This window comes from Canis lupus, chromosome 12 (genome assembly GCF_048164855.1).
Source record: "Canis lupus baileyi chromosome 12, mCanLup2.hap1, whole genome shotgun sequence".
Classification (NCBI taxonomy): Eukaryota; Metazoa; Chordata; class Mammalia; order Carnivora; family Canidae; genus Canis; species Canis lupus.
In genome coordinates this window covers 39,609,248-39,624,876 of record NC_132849.1, presented here as the reverse complement: position 1 = coordinate 39,624,876, position 15,629 = coordinate 39,609,248, and the positions used below count along the sequence as shown (strand labels likewise).

The 15,629-nt window shown below is 43.4% G+C and overlaps 1 protein-coding gene across 2 annotated transcripts in view; it reads right to left on the bottom strand.

Annotated features, from left to right (window-relative positions):
• The window catches only part of MEMO1 (mediator of cell motility 1), a 122,079-nt gene extending 111,283 nt beyond the window's left edge, over positions 1-10,796 (bottom strand). Inside the window, exons 1-2 of one of the 2 annotated variants that reach the window (XM_072770609.1) lie at positions 10,690-10,796; positions 9,887-9,964 (exon numbers count right to left, since the gene is read on the bottom strand). In XM_072770609.1, coding sequence (XP_072626710.1) covers positions 9,887-9,947 — 61 coding nt within the window. In that variant the 5' untranslated portion in view covers positions 9,948-9,964; positions 10,690-10,796. Of the gene's footprint in view, positions 1-9,886; positions 9,965-10,663 lie in introns of both variants that reach the window. The other variant, XM_072770610.1, reaches the window with a different exon arrangement.
• Positions 10,797-15,629: the final 4,833 nt, after the last annotated feature.

The window sequence follows — 15,629 nt, the reverse complement described above, 5'->3', positions numbered from 1 at the left end:
AATCTTTAAAAAAAAAACCAAAGTTTTCCTAAGCCTAAATCTAAATCTGGGACTAGCCTAAAACACACACACACACACACACACACACACACATACACACACACACTATTCCTTTGTCAGTATTTACATTCTATGAATAATAGTCAATATTCATAAGTGTTTCTAGTCACAATTTTATTATTTTATAATCTACTTACTTAAAATTATAGAGACGCTTACCGATTCCAAATAATTCAACTTCTTTCTTACTCCAGAACCACTACAATTAGAAAAAATAGCCTTCAGCCAAAAGTCCTAAGTTCAAATCCTAGCTCACTGTTTACCAGTAGTATGACTCGCAAATTTAGCCTCCTCCAAGTCTTAGTTTCTCATCAATAAAATAGCAAGGAGGGGGTAGATTAAAGCCCTGCCTGCCTCATCTATCCTAATCACAGGCTTATTGTGAAAATCAAAAATGTATGAGAAAATGCTTTAGAGGGTGGTTCAGTCAGTTAATCGTCTGCCTTTGGCTCAGGTCATGATCCTAGGGTCCTGGGGTCAAGCCCCACATGGGGCTCCCTGCTCTGCAGGGAGCCTGCTTCTCCCTCTCCCTCTGCATGCCACACTCCCTGCTTATGCTCTCTCTGTCAAATGCATAAATAAAATCTTAAAAAAAAGAAAGAAAGAAAATAAACCATAAATCATATACAAGTGTGAGTTAAATGTCAATAGTTTGGGGAAAATCTAAAATGGAACAGAGAGGTTCAATGTTTGGGACAACATATCTCACCATACCTCTCTGGAGTCAGACTGGCTCCCTGGAGTCAGACTCTTCCACTTACTACACCTTAAACATGTTACTCAACCTCTCTGACTCATTGTTTCCACATCCATAAATGGAGATAATACCAACCTTGTAGCGTCCTTTTGAGGATTACAGCTTATATTCAAATATATGTAATGTACCTATGTAATAAGCTTAATGAAGGACATTTTTATTATCATCATGGTCTTCCAAATGGACAAAAACCCAAAAACAGATAAATACAAACTGCATCATGGAGCTAAGAAAGAAAATGATTTTGATTTGGAAATTATATGAGAAAAAACATGAAGGAAAGTAAGAAAGAGCCAGAGGTAATCAAGCAATAATCTCAACAGTTTGCCTATTAAATTTGTTCTTTCTTTGTGTTGCTTTTCTCCAAGTAAAATAGCAGGATGAAATGCAAAGAAAAAAATCAGCATACAGACCACTATATTTAGTAACCTAAAAAAGTAATTTTTTTAAAGAATTTTATTTATTTATTCGACAGAGAGCCCAAGCAGAAGGATCTGCAGGCAGAGAGAGAGGGAAAAGCAAGCTCCCCACAGAGCAGGGAGCCCCATGTGGGGCTTGACCCCAGGACCCTAAGATCATGACCTAACCCCAAGGCAGACCCTTAACCAACTGAGCCACCCAGGCACCCCTAAAAAAGTTAGTTTTATTTTTTTTAAGATTTTATTTAGTCATTCATGACAGACACAGAGAGAGAGAGAGGCAGAGACACAGGCAGAGAGAGAAGCAGACTCCATGGAGGAAGCCCAATGCGAGACTCCATTCCCAACTCCAGGATCACGCCCCGGGGCCGAAGGCAGGCGCTCAACCACTGAGCCACCCAGGGATCCCAAAAAGTGAATTTTATTTTTTTTCCCAAAAAGTGAATTTTAAAACTAAGTATTATATAATCTTTTTTCTTCAAAGAAGAATGTTTTTATTGGTCAGTTTTTCAATTTTTCACACACTAAGATGTATTTCAACACCCAAAACTCAAGGCACGTATCAAAAAATTAAACAATTGTGGTTTTCCAACTACAGAACCCTGATACATTTTATTAAATGTTTAGAAATACAGCAAAATGAATGAAAACAACTCAAAAAGTAAAACTGCATTAAGATATAGATCATATAAACTCAAAATGGATGAAAGATCTAAATGTGAGACAAGATTCCATCAAAATCCTAGAGGAGAACACAGGCAACAACACCCTTTTTGAACTCGGCCACAGTAACTTCTTGCAAGATACATCCACGAAGGCAAAAGAAACAAAAGCAAAAATGAACTATTGGGACTTCATCAGATAAGAAGCTTCTGCACAGCAAAGGATACAGTCAACAAAACTAAAAGACAACCTACAGAATGGGAGATAATATTTGCAAATGACGTATCAGATAAAGGGCTAGTTTCCAAGATCTATAAAGAACTTCTTAAACTCAACACCAAAGAAACAAACAATCCAATCATGAAATGGGCAAAAGACATGAAGAGAAATCTCACAGAGGAAGACATAGACATGGCCAACACGCACATGAGAAAATGCTCCACAGCACTTGCCATCAGGGAAATACAAATCAAAACCACAATGAGATACCACCTCAAACCAGTGAGAATGGGGAAAATTAACAAGGCAGGACACAACAAATGTTGGAGAGGATGCGGAGAAAAGGGAACCCTCTTACACTGTTGGTGGGAATGTGAACTGGTGCAGCCACTCTGGAAAACTGTGTGGAGGTTCCTCAAAGAGTTAAAAATAGAGCTACCCTATGACCCAGCAATTGCACTGTTGGGGATTTACCCCAAAGATACAGATGCAGTGAAACGCCGGGACACCTGCACCCCGATGTTTCTAGCAGCAATGTCCACGATAGCCAAACTGTGGACGGAGCCTCGGTGTCCATCGAAAGATGAATGGATAAAGAAGATGTGGGCTATGTATACAATGGAATATTCCTCAGCCATTAGAAATGACAAATACCCACCATTTGCTTCAACGTGGATGGAACTGGAGGGTATTATGCTGAGTGAAGTAAGTCAATCGGAGAAGGACAAACAGTGTATGTTCTCATTCATTTGGGGAATATAAATAATAGTGAAAGGGAATAGAAGGGAAGGGAGAAGAAATGTGTGGGAAATACCAGAAAGGGAGACAGAACATGAAGACTCCTAACTCTGGGAAACGAACTAGGGGTGGTGGAAGGGGAGGAGGGCGGGGGGTGGGGGTGAATGGGTGACGGGCACTGAGGGGGACACTTGACGGGATGAGCACTGGGTGTTATTCTGTATGTTGGTAAATTGAACACCAATAAAAAATTAATTTATTAAAAAAAAAGATATAGATCATACAAACACTTAATACTCTTTGAAATAATTTGATATATTTCCTCAATTCTAAGACACCAATAATTATAAGATGTACCACCAATACAACAACCATTTTCCAGGGGAGGGAGGGAGTCCCCACATTAAATATACATTTGGATACAAATACCTAACTTAAATAAACCAATTTCAAAAAACATTAAAATGTAATGTATCCTTCTGGGATGCTGAAAACGTTCTATCTCTTGATCTAAAGGGCTGGTTACATACAGTATGTCAAATTTGTGAATATTCATCAAAGCATATACTTGACTTGTATACTTTTTCTGTATCTACATTTGGTTCAACAAAAAAATGTATGTAATGTACCAACTCCATTACACATACAGCTATCAACCAAATGAATTATTGATCTAAATATGAAAAGTAAAAAGATACAAAGTTTTTAAAAGAAAACACAGGAAAGGAACTTCAAGATACTGACACAGGCAAAGATTTCAAAAATAGAACCAGGACACCTGGGAGGCTCAGTGGTTGAGGGTCTGTCTGCCTTCCGCTCAGGGTGTGAACCCAAAATCGAGTCCCACACCAAGCTCCTGCAGGGAGGGGAGCCTGCTTCTCCCTCTGCCTATATCTCTGCCTCTCTCTGTGTCTCTCATGAATAAATAAAATCGTTAAGAAAAAAAAAATGGAAACAAAAAAGGACTAACCAATTGATAAACAGGACTTCTTTAAGCACTTTCATTCACCAAAACACCAAGATCCTAAAAGAACTAGCTACAGAGTAGACTATATCTGCAATGCATAAAACCAACAAGACTATAACCAGAATATGTAAACTACACATCAATACGAAAAAAGTAAACAGCCTAATAGAAAAAAAGGCAAAATACTTAAAGGCTTCACAAAAGCAAAATCCAAATGGCCAATAACACAGGGTCCCTAATATGAAAAGGTGTTCAACTTTATTAGTCATCAGGAAAAGAAAATTAAAACTACAATGCAATATCAGCACACACCAGTCCAGAATAACTAAAAATAAAACGAGTGGCGGGATCCCTGGGTGGCGCAGCGGTTTGGCGCCTGCCTTTGGCCCAGGGCGTGATCCTGGAGACCCGGGATCGAATCCCACGTCGGGCTCCCGGTGCATGGAGCCTGCTTCTCCCTCTGCCTGTGTCTCTGCCTCTCTCTCTCTCTCTCCTCTGTGACTATCATGAATAAATAAATAAAATCTTAAAAAAAAAAAAAAAAAACGAGTGGCAATAATAAATGCTGACAAAGAAAAACTAGAACTCTCATACACTGGTGATAGGAGTGTAAATTTGTAAAACCACTTTCCAAAACCTTAGCATAATCTAATAAAATGAGCATATCATAACCATGACTTAATAATTCCACTCTAAGGTATATACCCAAAATACTGCACACACGCGTGCGCGCACACACATATATATATGTGTGTGTTCGCCAGAAAGAAAAAAGTACAAAAATGTTTATTGCAGGGGCACCTGGATGGCTCAGGCGGTTAAGTGTCTGACTCTTGATCTCAGGGTCGTGAATTCAAGCCCTGCATTGGACTCCACACCCACACTAGTCATGGAGTCCACATACATACATGAGTTCCTTGCAGCAAAACCTAATATCTACCAACAGTAGAATGGATAAGCTCTGGTATATTCACACAACAGAGAACAGCAATGAGAAAAAACAAACTACTACACAATAAGGGTTAATCTCATAAATGTAATGTTGAGCAGAAGCAACTCAAACAAGATATACTTTATGATTCTACTTCATATAGAGTTCGAAAACAGGCAAAATTTTTCTAGTGTTAGAATACAAGGAACACAGTAAGGGTTGGGGATTTCAGTACTTCTATGTTCCTTAAGTTGGGTGCTGATTACATAAATGTACTTATTTTGTGAAAATTCATCTAGTCATACACTCTTCTATATGTATGTCACACTTCTTTAAAACTCTTAGACCGGGGGCAGCCCGGGTGGCTCAGCGGGTTTAGCACCGCCTTCAGCCCAGGGCCTGATCCTGGAGACCCAGCATCGAGTCCAACGTCTGGCTCCCTGCATGGAGCCTGCTTCTCCCTCTGCCTCTCTGCCTGTGTGTGTGTGTATGTGTGTGTGTGTGTGTGTGTGTGTGTGTGTCTCATGAATAAATAAATTTAAAAAAAATCTTAGGGCATCTGGGTGGCTCAGTTGATTAAGTGTCTGCCTTCAACTCAAGTCGTTGATCCTAGAGTTCTGGAATCAAGTCCCACATCGGGCTCCCAGCTAAGCAGGAAGTCTGTTTCTCTCTCTGCCTTTCCCCTCTGCTCAGTGATCTCTCTCCCCCATTTCCACAAATAAATATATAAAATCTTAAAAAAAAAAAAAAAAAAAAAGAACTTAGATAAAATGGGGTCCCAACTGGTGAATCAGGATTTCTAATCCTTTCCCACCACTAATATTCTTCACCCATACTATCCTCAGAGATTTAACTGCAATGGTCCTTAATCACCCCTGCTGCTCTTCAGGATTTCAACAATCAATACCTTTGCCATATTTACTATATGTCAAGCACTTTAACACTCATTCATTCAAATACTTACTGAGTATCTACTATGTACAAAATCTGTGCTGAGTATTTAAGGTACCAAAAATTAGTAAGATATTGTCCCAAGCTTCAAGGAATTCCTAATCTTACAGAAGACAACACATACAGGTACCCCTGTGTGCAGTATTTTGGGTATATACCCAGGATGCTCAGTTAAGCATCCAACTCTTGGTTTTGGCTCAGGTCGTAATCTCATAGGTCATAAACAGGGAGTTTGCTTGAGATCCTCTCCCTCTGTCCCTCCCCCAACTCATGTGTATGCTCTCTCCCTCCCTCTCTCTCTAAAATAAATAAATAAATCTTGAAAAAAAAAAAAAGATGATGACCACACATACAGATAACCAAATAAATGTACAGAGATATGCACAGGACATTACAGAATTACAAAGGATCAACAAAAACAACCTAGAGAGGTCAGGTATTGGGACAGCCATCATGAAGGTATGAACAACTGAGTCTTTAAAAGAAGAGTAGGAATTATCCAGGCAAAATGCATTCCATCAGAGCAAACAGCTTGAGTAAAAAGCACAATATATTTAAAGAAACAATTACAGCTGCTACATGTTGCTTAAGGGTGGTAAAAACAAGGACTGAGATGGGGTAGAAGGAGTGGTCAAAGAGATAGTAAGATGCCAAGTCATGAAGAAACTTAGACCTCTTCCAAAAGGCAAGATGGGTCAGTGAGATTTATGCAAAGGAATTATGTGGTCAGATAGATTATTCAGGGAGCAATGCAGAGGATGAACTTAAGGAGGATAAGGCTAGTTACGAGGCAGTTAAAACTGTCTTGAGAGAAGATACTAAGAGCATGAAATAATGCAATAAAAGCTAGAATAAATATGGAGAAAATACAGAGTACAGATACATTATGCTGCTGGGTCTAGAGATCCCACTTTGAGAACCACTAACCTACACTAGAGGTCGGCATATTTTTCTGTAAAGGGCCAAATAATATTTTAGGCTTTACGGGCCACAGACGGTTTCAACGGCACTTATGTTTGTTTTTTAAACCCTTTGAAAATTAAAAACTGTTCTTAGCTAGTAGACTTGCTCATGATGAGGGCCGCAGGCCGGATTTGACCTGTGGGCATAGTTTGCTGAGCCCAGCTATACACCGGTAAAGAAATGAGGATTAACCTTCCTAGGAGATTAATTTTCCTAAAATGCTACTCCCATATTAGTTCCCTACTCAGAAACTTCCCCCTTGGTCCTGACTACCTACTGAATAAATCAAATCACTATGATGCATAGCATTCACAGGCATCCATACTCTAGCACCAATTTAATACTCCAGGCTCAAGAACTATACCCCAGTATGAACCATTCATTCTTATTAAATTTATCTACTTGTATTATTTGCTTCTGTATTTTGTGGTGTTCCCTCAAAGTTTCTTCTCCTCTCCAAACCTACCTAAGTACCATTCCTTCAAAGCACAATTCAAATGCTACCTTGAAGTGATTCCATAATCCTCAGAACTCCTAAAAGCCCTATCTCAATTTATCCAAAATGTATTTGCCATCTTATGACTTACTTCAAATAAACTGTAAATTCCTTGAGAATAAAGAATAATTTATACTTCTATCAATGGATTTAGCATATAACAATGAAGATATTTATGTGTATAGATATGTAACATATATGCACATGCACTTTTTTTTCTGAGCTAGCTATGTAACTGATGCAAATGTGATTTCACCCTTACTTATAACAGTAACCGAATACTTTAATTCTATGGACATGATCTGAATGCTGTAGAAAAGACAGAATGACAAACCACAATCACATCTGTCTCTTCTATTACTCGAGTTTTTAGAAATAGTTCACTAGGGAAACAATAATAACACAAGTAAAATTTTTTCCGATGGTCAATGCTATCAACCTAGGTACACTGGGATAATGTGAAGTAAGTTGTTAGACCAAGTCAAAGTTTACTTCTCTATTTTGACTTATTTTTAAAATATGAAATAAGCTTTTACAACTACATTGCTCTAAATTCATCCCTTATCATTACTTAAGTTTAAAATCACACATACATATAGACACACACACACACACACACACACACGCCACACATGCTCTGAAATTTTTTAAAAAGGTTCTCTATGACATTCACATTATCAAAGTGGCATTACTGACTACTGAGAATTTAAGGAAATTAGATTGCATTTCAAATGTTTGAGAAAATAGTTCAGTTTAGGAATCGTTGAATCTTTATACTGTACACACCTGAAACTAATATAACACTGTAAAAAGATAAAATAAAATTACACTTATACCCAAAAAAAGAAGAAAATAGTTTGTGTTCACTCACTACTGATAAGTAGCTATAATCAGAGAATGTTTGGGGCTAGATTAAAGGATTCTTCTTATATTTGAGATTACTGAAGAAGTCGTTTCAAGTCCAAAGTGTGAGATATACCTTATTTTACTACCCAAAGAATATTCAAGAATCTATAAAAATTCCTCCAGAATTATTTGCCCAAATGTCAAGGCAAACTACGTCAAAAAGTCTAAAACACTTATAGAAAGATACAGAAAACAAAACCAAAAGAAATACATCAGAAGATGGCCATGAAAGTGAAAACTGAGACTTTCTAACCCTTCAGAACACACTGAAGAAAGCAGCTTAGTGACTTACAACCCAGAAAAGGCCATTTAGGCACTGATAAATTGAATATTAGCAATGCACTTAATGGGGGACAAACCCAGGAGCCAGGGACTCCCGTTTCTCCATTCCCGTTCTGCCACCGGCTAGCAGGACAGAGTCTCGGACACATCCCCATGTGTGTCCACCAAGGAAAGCTCAACTGACATTCTCAGGCTGTGGGAACTGATTAAGTGTCCGTGAAGTACGCCAGGGCCACGAAGGCAAAGCCAAATGTCATTTGCTCGGTACAAAACTACAGCCGGCTACCTGTTAGGCTTTGCGAATCCAAGCATTAGGATTCTTTTGTGTCTTAACACCGCAAATCTCCAGTGAGTCGGGAAAGTGCATGTGTTTCCGAGTCCCGAGTAGCAGCAACTCAGAGAAAGGAATTTTCTTCCAGATCTTTGTCGCCTCACCAGCCACGTCCCTACCCCAACCCGACTCGGTGCAAGAGGGAAAGCGTGAATGCGAGATCCGCACGAGAAGTTGGGTCCGGTTACCCGTAAGCCGGTACCAGACCACGGAACACCATGGGGAATCACGGTGGAACTTTCTTTGTTAACTCACCAGAAATATGACCCGTGAAAGTAATCCCAGGAAAAACAGTGGCCCTAACCCAACTGTGTATTAAAGGGAACGTCCCTGGGCTTTCTTACATAAAAGAGCTCCAGAGTGTTTGTAGGCGGCGTTGACGGCGCGCCGGGGCGGCGGAGACCCGGGCCCCGCTCGCAGGCTGGGGCTGGGGCTGGGGCTGGGGCTGGGGCTGGGGCTGGGGCTGGGGCTGCGGCTGGGGCTCGGGCTGGGGCTGGGGCTGGGGCTGCGGCTGCGGCTGGGGCTGGGGCTGGGGCTGGGGCTGGGGCTGGGGCTGCGGCTCCGCTCGGCTCGGGCGGGCGGGCGGCCGGGCTGCTGCTGGCGCGGCCGCGGGGGGAGGCCGGCGCGCCGATGCCATCTCCGGCTGCCCCTTTCGCGAGTGACAGTAACAATGAAAACACGGACAAAAGAGCTGGGAGGCCACCCGCCCCAAGCGCTGCCTGGCCGCCCTCCTACCCTACCCCCACAGACGGGCTCCGCGAGTCCCAGAGAAGGGCCTCCCGCCTCCTAGGCGACCTCGCAGGCGGGGACCCCGCGTCCAGCCCGGAGCCGGAGAAGGTCCGGAGCCCGCGCTCCCGTGCAGGCAGCCGGGCACCTTGGAGGGGAGACGGGGACGCCCCGCCGCCGGTCCTGCCTGCCTCCCCCGCGCCGGGCGCGCCGTCCTCCCGGGGCCGGGGCCGGGGCTGGGGCTGGGGCTGGGGCTGGGGCGGAGGCGGGGGCCGGGGCCGGGGCCGGGGCGGGGGCCGGGGCCGGGGCCGGGGCGGGGGCGGGCTCGGGTCCCGGCCTCCAGCCTCCATCCAGCCCGGCCCCGGGAGGGCGCGCGCCGTCCGCCCCACACTCGGCGGCGAGCCGGCCGCCCCGCGGGATGCCCCGGGGGGAGGGGGGGGCGCTCCCTCCGCACGCGGGGCCGGCCTGGGGCCCTACCTGAGGCTGTGTACCAGCTCCCGGCGTGGCTGGCTTCCCGGCAGACCACTCGGTTGGACATCTTGGTGCCTGTGCCGCCTATGGTGCACGAGGATGAATGAGGAGGCGGCGGCGGCGGCGGCAGGAGCGGCTCCGCGAGGGGACGAGACACCGCGGGCCCAGCCCAGGAGGAGGCGGCGGCGGGGAGGGGATCGGCCCGGCCCAGGAGGCGGCGGCGGCGGCGGCGGCGGCCCAGGAGGACGAGATGGCAGCCGGGGCGGTGGCGGCGGCAGCAACAATCAGCACGAGCTCCGGCGAGCGCCGGAAGATGGGGCCCGCGGCGGCCTCACCGAAGCCCGGAAAGCCCTGGCCCCGGCCCCCGGCCTCGCCGCCGCTCCCCGGCCGCGGCTGGTTCCGCCGAGCCGCCCCCACGGCCCCCTCCCCGCCGGCCTCCCCGAGCCGGCGCCGCTGACCCCACCCCCGTGACTCCGCGCCCGCCCCCTCCCCTCCCCCACCCCCACCCCCACCCCCACCCCCACCCCCGCGGGACTCCCCGCACCCACCCCGCCCCCGCCCCGCCCCGCCCCCGCCCCCACCCCGGCTGGGCCCTCCCGCCCGCCCGCCCGGCCGCCCGCCGGCCCGCGGGCCCCGCCCCGCCCCGCTCCTCCTCCGGCCGCGCCGCGAGGTTAACGGCGGAAGCCGGACAGGCCCCGCGGGGAGGCGGCGGCGGCTGCGGCTGCGGCTGCGGCTCCGCGCGCACGGAAGCCCAGGGCCGGGGCCCGAGCGGGGACGGCAGACCCGCGGAGGAGCCAGCGCTTCCTTACTCGCCGCTCCAACGGGTCCTGCCCACTGAGCATGCCCAGCAGCCGCGGCCGGGCCGCCGAGGGATCGCAGCGTGCACGCTCCGCGCTCCGAGGTTTAGCGGCAGCAGAGGCTGGGGGGCGGGGAGCGGGGGGGGCGGGGGGGAGCGGGGCGCAGCCGCAGGGCGAGCCCCCTCCCCCAGCCAACTTCCGTAAATGACGAGCACCCGGGGCTCGCCGCCGCCGCCGCCGCCGCCGCGGCTTTCCGCGGGGACGGTCCTGCTCGTCCTGCTCGTCCTGCTCGTCCTCCCCCGCCTCGTCACACACGCGAATGTTGAGTGGATTCACACCCCCGAGGTTCCACTCCCGGGGATGCGAGCCTGTGGCCTCGTTCAGGAAGTTCCTGTATAGGAACAGGCACATGGCAGTGTGAGGGCAGGGGTCCCCTCAAACGCTAGCTTTTGCTTCCCGCGGCCACTCTTACACCTAATCGTGGCTTTGACACTGTAAACATTTATCTCGTTTCATTGTATACGGATGTAGGTGCAGGTCTTCACTCCCTAATTAGATTCAAGTGTGAAAATAGCTAGGCTAGCCTCAGTTATTCCCTTCTATGAAAAGGGGATAGTATATTCAAGGAGGGTCCCTGGGATTATCAGTTAATAAAATGTAGAGCCTGACAGAGTATTGCATACAACAAACTTTATTTACAACCCCTCCTCTTATAAATCCCAGTATTTCACGTAAGAGCCAGGAACAAAGAATTCCTCTAAAACTATTAAAGAATCACAGAGAAGTAGGATATCTTAGACCAAGGTAGCGTTGTTATGAAGCAGATCATTCCAAAACCGGGAAGAGAGTTAAGAAAAACTTGCACGTCTTCAGTGAAAGAATCTGAATTTCATACTGAACAGATCATTGGTAGAGTTCAAACCGGATAACTGGCTGCATAATATTCAAGTTTCCCTAATGTCATAATACAGTTTTGTTTTTGTTTTAATTTACTTTCCTATTCCCACCCCTCCTCCCACTTTTTCAGCTTTAAGGCCCAAGGATCTTGTGTGACATCCCAGGCCTAAAAGTCTGGTCAATTATTGGAACATTTCTGACTTTCACACCTTTTTCTACACAATTATTAGATGAAAAAATCTCCACTGATATGAATTTCTTTACCCCATTTCTAACCCTCTAACCACTAACCTGCCCAAATGTTAACATACTACACAGCAAAAAAAAAAAAAAAAAAAAAAAGGATGTGCCAAGTAGTGCCAAAGGGATGTCCCAAAAAGATGAGGGGCAGCTCTAATTCCATGGTACTCTTCACGGAGTACCAAAATTCAGTGGTAAATGATGACATGGTAAATTGGTAAACTTTTCATCATAAACTTCAAGAAAAGGAAAACTGCTGATATGATTGGCATGGCATTGATAAGCAGTAATAGCTCACAAAGTCAATGATTCCTGATTCTGCTTCTATGGCCCCAGAAAAGGAGGGAAGGGGACACTGGATACAATGAACTAAGAAAGCTTGGTATTTCAGACTGATCATGGCATCTACTAACATAGCCTTTTAAATCTCGGCGTTCTCATCTGTCAAATGCAAACAGCAATATCTAACTCACAGGCTTGCAGTGAGAATCATGAAGTAAAATGAAAGTATTCTGAAAACAATTTATCAGCTGTTCTTTGTTTCTTTTTATCATTATCCTCTACTCCAAGGAACAATCTCAGGATTCATTCCAAACTAGTAACCTAATTTAAATTTAAGCATCCTCCATAGGAAAATGCTCTGTTGGAGGCTTCTTTCCCCCAAAGGAGTTTTCTTACTGGTCCAGTTAAGCAAAGACCACAATGCCAAGAGAAGTAAAAGGTTAAAAGATCTTCCATTATCTCGATAATGCTCTCAATATATCCCATCATGATTCCTTCTTTCCATCTTTCTTTAGCTACCTTATTCAAGGAGAGACTCTTTAAAGGAATTTGTTGAAACTATTCACTTACCTCCCCTAAATTAATGGAGATCCACATAATGCAAAATACCCATTTCACATCCCAGAAGAAGTCTGTTTGGCAATACTGTACAATTTCCATGTTATTATTAACAATTTCCGTTATATCTACTAGGGATTTGGGTTTGACACTCCATAAACATCAGTCGTAGCAAAGGCAGGGAGGAAGTCCTCACTAATAGAGAGTTCTTATAAAGTAGAATAATAATAAATAGGGCACCACTAGTCCCAGAACCCAACATCAATAACCCAACATATGTTCTAAAAAAGCATGTCCTTGGGACGCCTGGGTGGCTCAGAGGTTAAGTGTCTGCCTTCAGCCCAGGGTGTGATCCTGAAGACCCGGGATCAAGTCCTGCATCGGGCTCTCTGCAGGGCGCCTGCTTCTCTCTCTGCCTGTGTCTCTGCCTCTCTCTCTCTGTCTCTCATGAATAAATAAATAAAATCTTAAAAAAAAAAAAAAAAGCATGTCCTATATTCACTGCATCAGTCTGTATTAGCAAACAACTAGCACAGCCACAATAACCATCAATATGAGACTTCTTACATTAGGATATATTCATACATACACACCCATTAAAAAGACTAAGGTGGTGCTGTATACTGTATGGAGAGCTGGGTGGGGGGAGGAAAAAGCAAATTGCAGAACAGTGTGTAAAGTATCCTACCATTTGTGTAAAACAGAATACTTATAAGTATCCTCATACACTTGATTATACACAGAATACTCCTAGAAGGAAACACAATAAATTGGTAACAATATGTTTAGGTGGCAGAAGTACAAGGATGGACAAAAGATTTAAACTTTTGAGTATCTTTGGAATTTTGTGCCATATACATATAGTACCTACACACACAAAATACTTACATCTTTAGGCTTGATTTTTGGAACCTACATGGCAATATTAAATTGACCATTTTTATAAAATGCTATCCATAGCAGACAGCTTAAGAAGTCCACTAATTACTAAAAGCCCCATATCCAAAAAATATTGTAGAATAAAACCAGAGTTCTGAACAAATCAAACTTGAGAAGAGTTTAGCATAAAGATGCTCTTTTGATATCAGTTAAAATGGTACTCTAAGACAAATGCCATTATGATTTCACTTAGATGTAGAATCTAAAAAACAAATGAATAAACAAAAAAGCAAAAACAGACCCATAAACACAGAGAACGAACTAGTGGTTGCCAGAGGGGAGAAGGGAAATGACCAAAAATTGGTGGAGAGTGGGAGGTGCAGACTTAGGGAATGAGTTGAGTTCTGGGGATAAGACGTACAGCACTGGGAATAGTCAATGGTATTGTATAGCATTGTACAGTAACAGACAGTAGCTACACTTGTGAGCATAGCATATGCTGAATCACTGTGTTGTAAACCTGAAACTAATGTAACATTGTGTGTCAACTATAATTCAGTAAAAAAAAAAAAAAAAAAAATTTGCAAACTAGTACTATAATCTAGAGTCAGTCTAGTTTGCCCTTCCATTAGAAGCCAAACTTGATAAGTAATATTTATTAAATACTTAACTATGTACCTGACACTGAATAGTCACTAAGTATGTATTTAGTGATTCTTACTAAGATGAAAATTTGTTCATTTCCAATTTTTTGAAATAAATTTTATAAAACTTTTTTCAAACTTATTGTTAATATTATTTAGAATTCCCAGAAATGAAATAACAGAGTTAAAAGATTTTAACTTTTTTTAAAACAAAATTCGTATTCATTACTGCCTGGCCCTTTTATATCTGGTGACCTATTTTCCACTATATTACTTTCCTACTTTCCTAATTTAAATGTAGAGATTTTTAAATAAATAGATTCTCAGTGATAGCCATTTACAGCTTTCACCTTTGTCCCTCATTTCTACAGTTTGATGATAAGTATCAGGCCTCCAATTTGTTAATGCCTTTTTGGAATCCAGTCCAGAAAAATATCTGGCTATATTATTATGCTATCCCTACAACCATTCTATCAAGTTTCTAACAGGAAGTTATCAATTCTAAAAATCCGACATGCCTTCTCCTAAATGAGATTTAAGCAAAGGTTCAATATTCTTCCCACAAGACCAGAATTAAATAGACAATGTCATCATTCTATCCAAACCATTTTTCTTTTTCTCAACTCAAGGTCTCTATTTCCTCTATGAATCTATGCCTAATTTGCTCTATGGTCTTCCCACTAACCTACCTACCAACGTAATTCAAGAATTCATTCTATAACATATAGGACTTCCCATTCTATTTCTGTATTTGTTTACTGAACCATAACCTATCCATTAAGTATTCGAAGGGTAGGCATGGTTTGTAAAATACCTCATCAAAGTACAGGGAAATGTGCTTAACTGGTTTTCAGTCCACCGGCTTAGTGGGGTAAGTGATGCTCTCCGTTCCCATCGTAAAATAAAGTTGAACTCTATAAGCTTGTAGATTACACTTTTTAGGAAACTCTCACATGATTGCGGTCTCCTCTCAGGTTTGTGTGCATACCTAACAAGGGTCAATAGTGTTCTCCACCTTACTTATGCCAGTTGTACTAGATACTACCATTACATAATTTAATTAAACATTACATAAACCAATGAAATACAGACACATAATGCAAAAGGTGTACAAAAATTAGGTAGAATGCTTTGGAAAGACTATGTAAAAACTGTCAAATTAGAGGCAGGTAAGATGACTGAAGGCTGGAGAAAAAAAACATGAAACAAGCATAGGATTCTACAAATTACTTCTTAAATGTCTAAAAAAAAAGCGTTCTCTACTTTCAAAAAACCTGATACTGAAATATGCAGACCATACATCATAGGAGTGATTTAAGGGAGAAAAATGATACAGAATTCCAATCAGAGAACCCATACCCAGATAAAAGATTGAAATGAAAATATTACCAAGTTAATATAGATTAACATTTTTAAGCTTAAAAAAAATATCTGTTCAGTGTCATTTAGGAT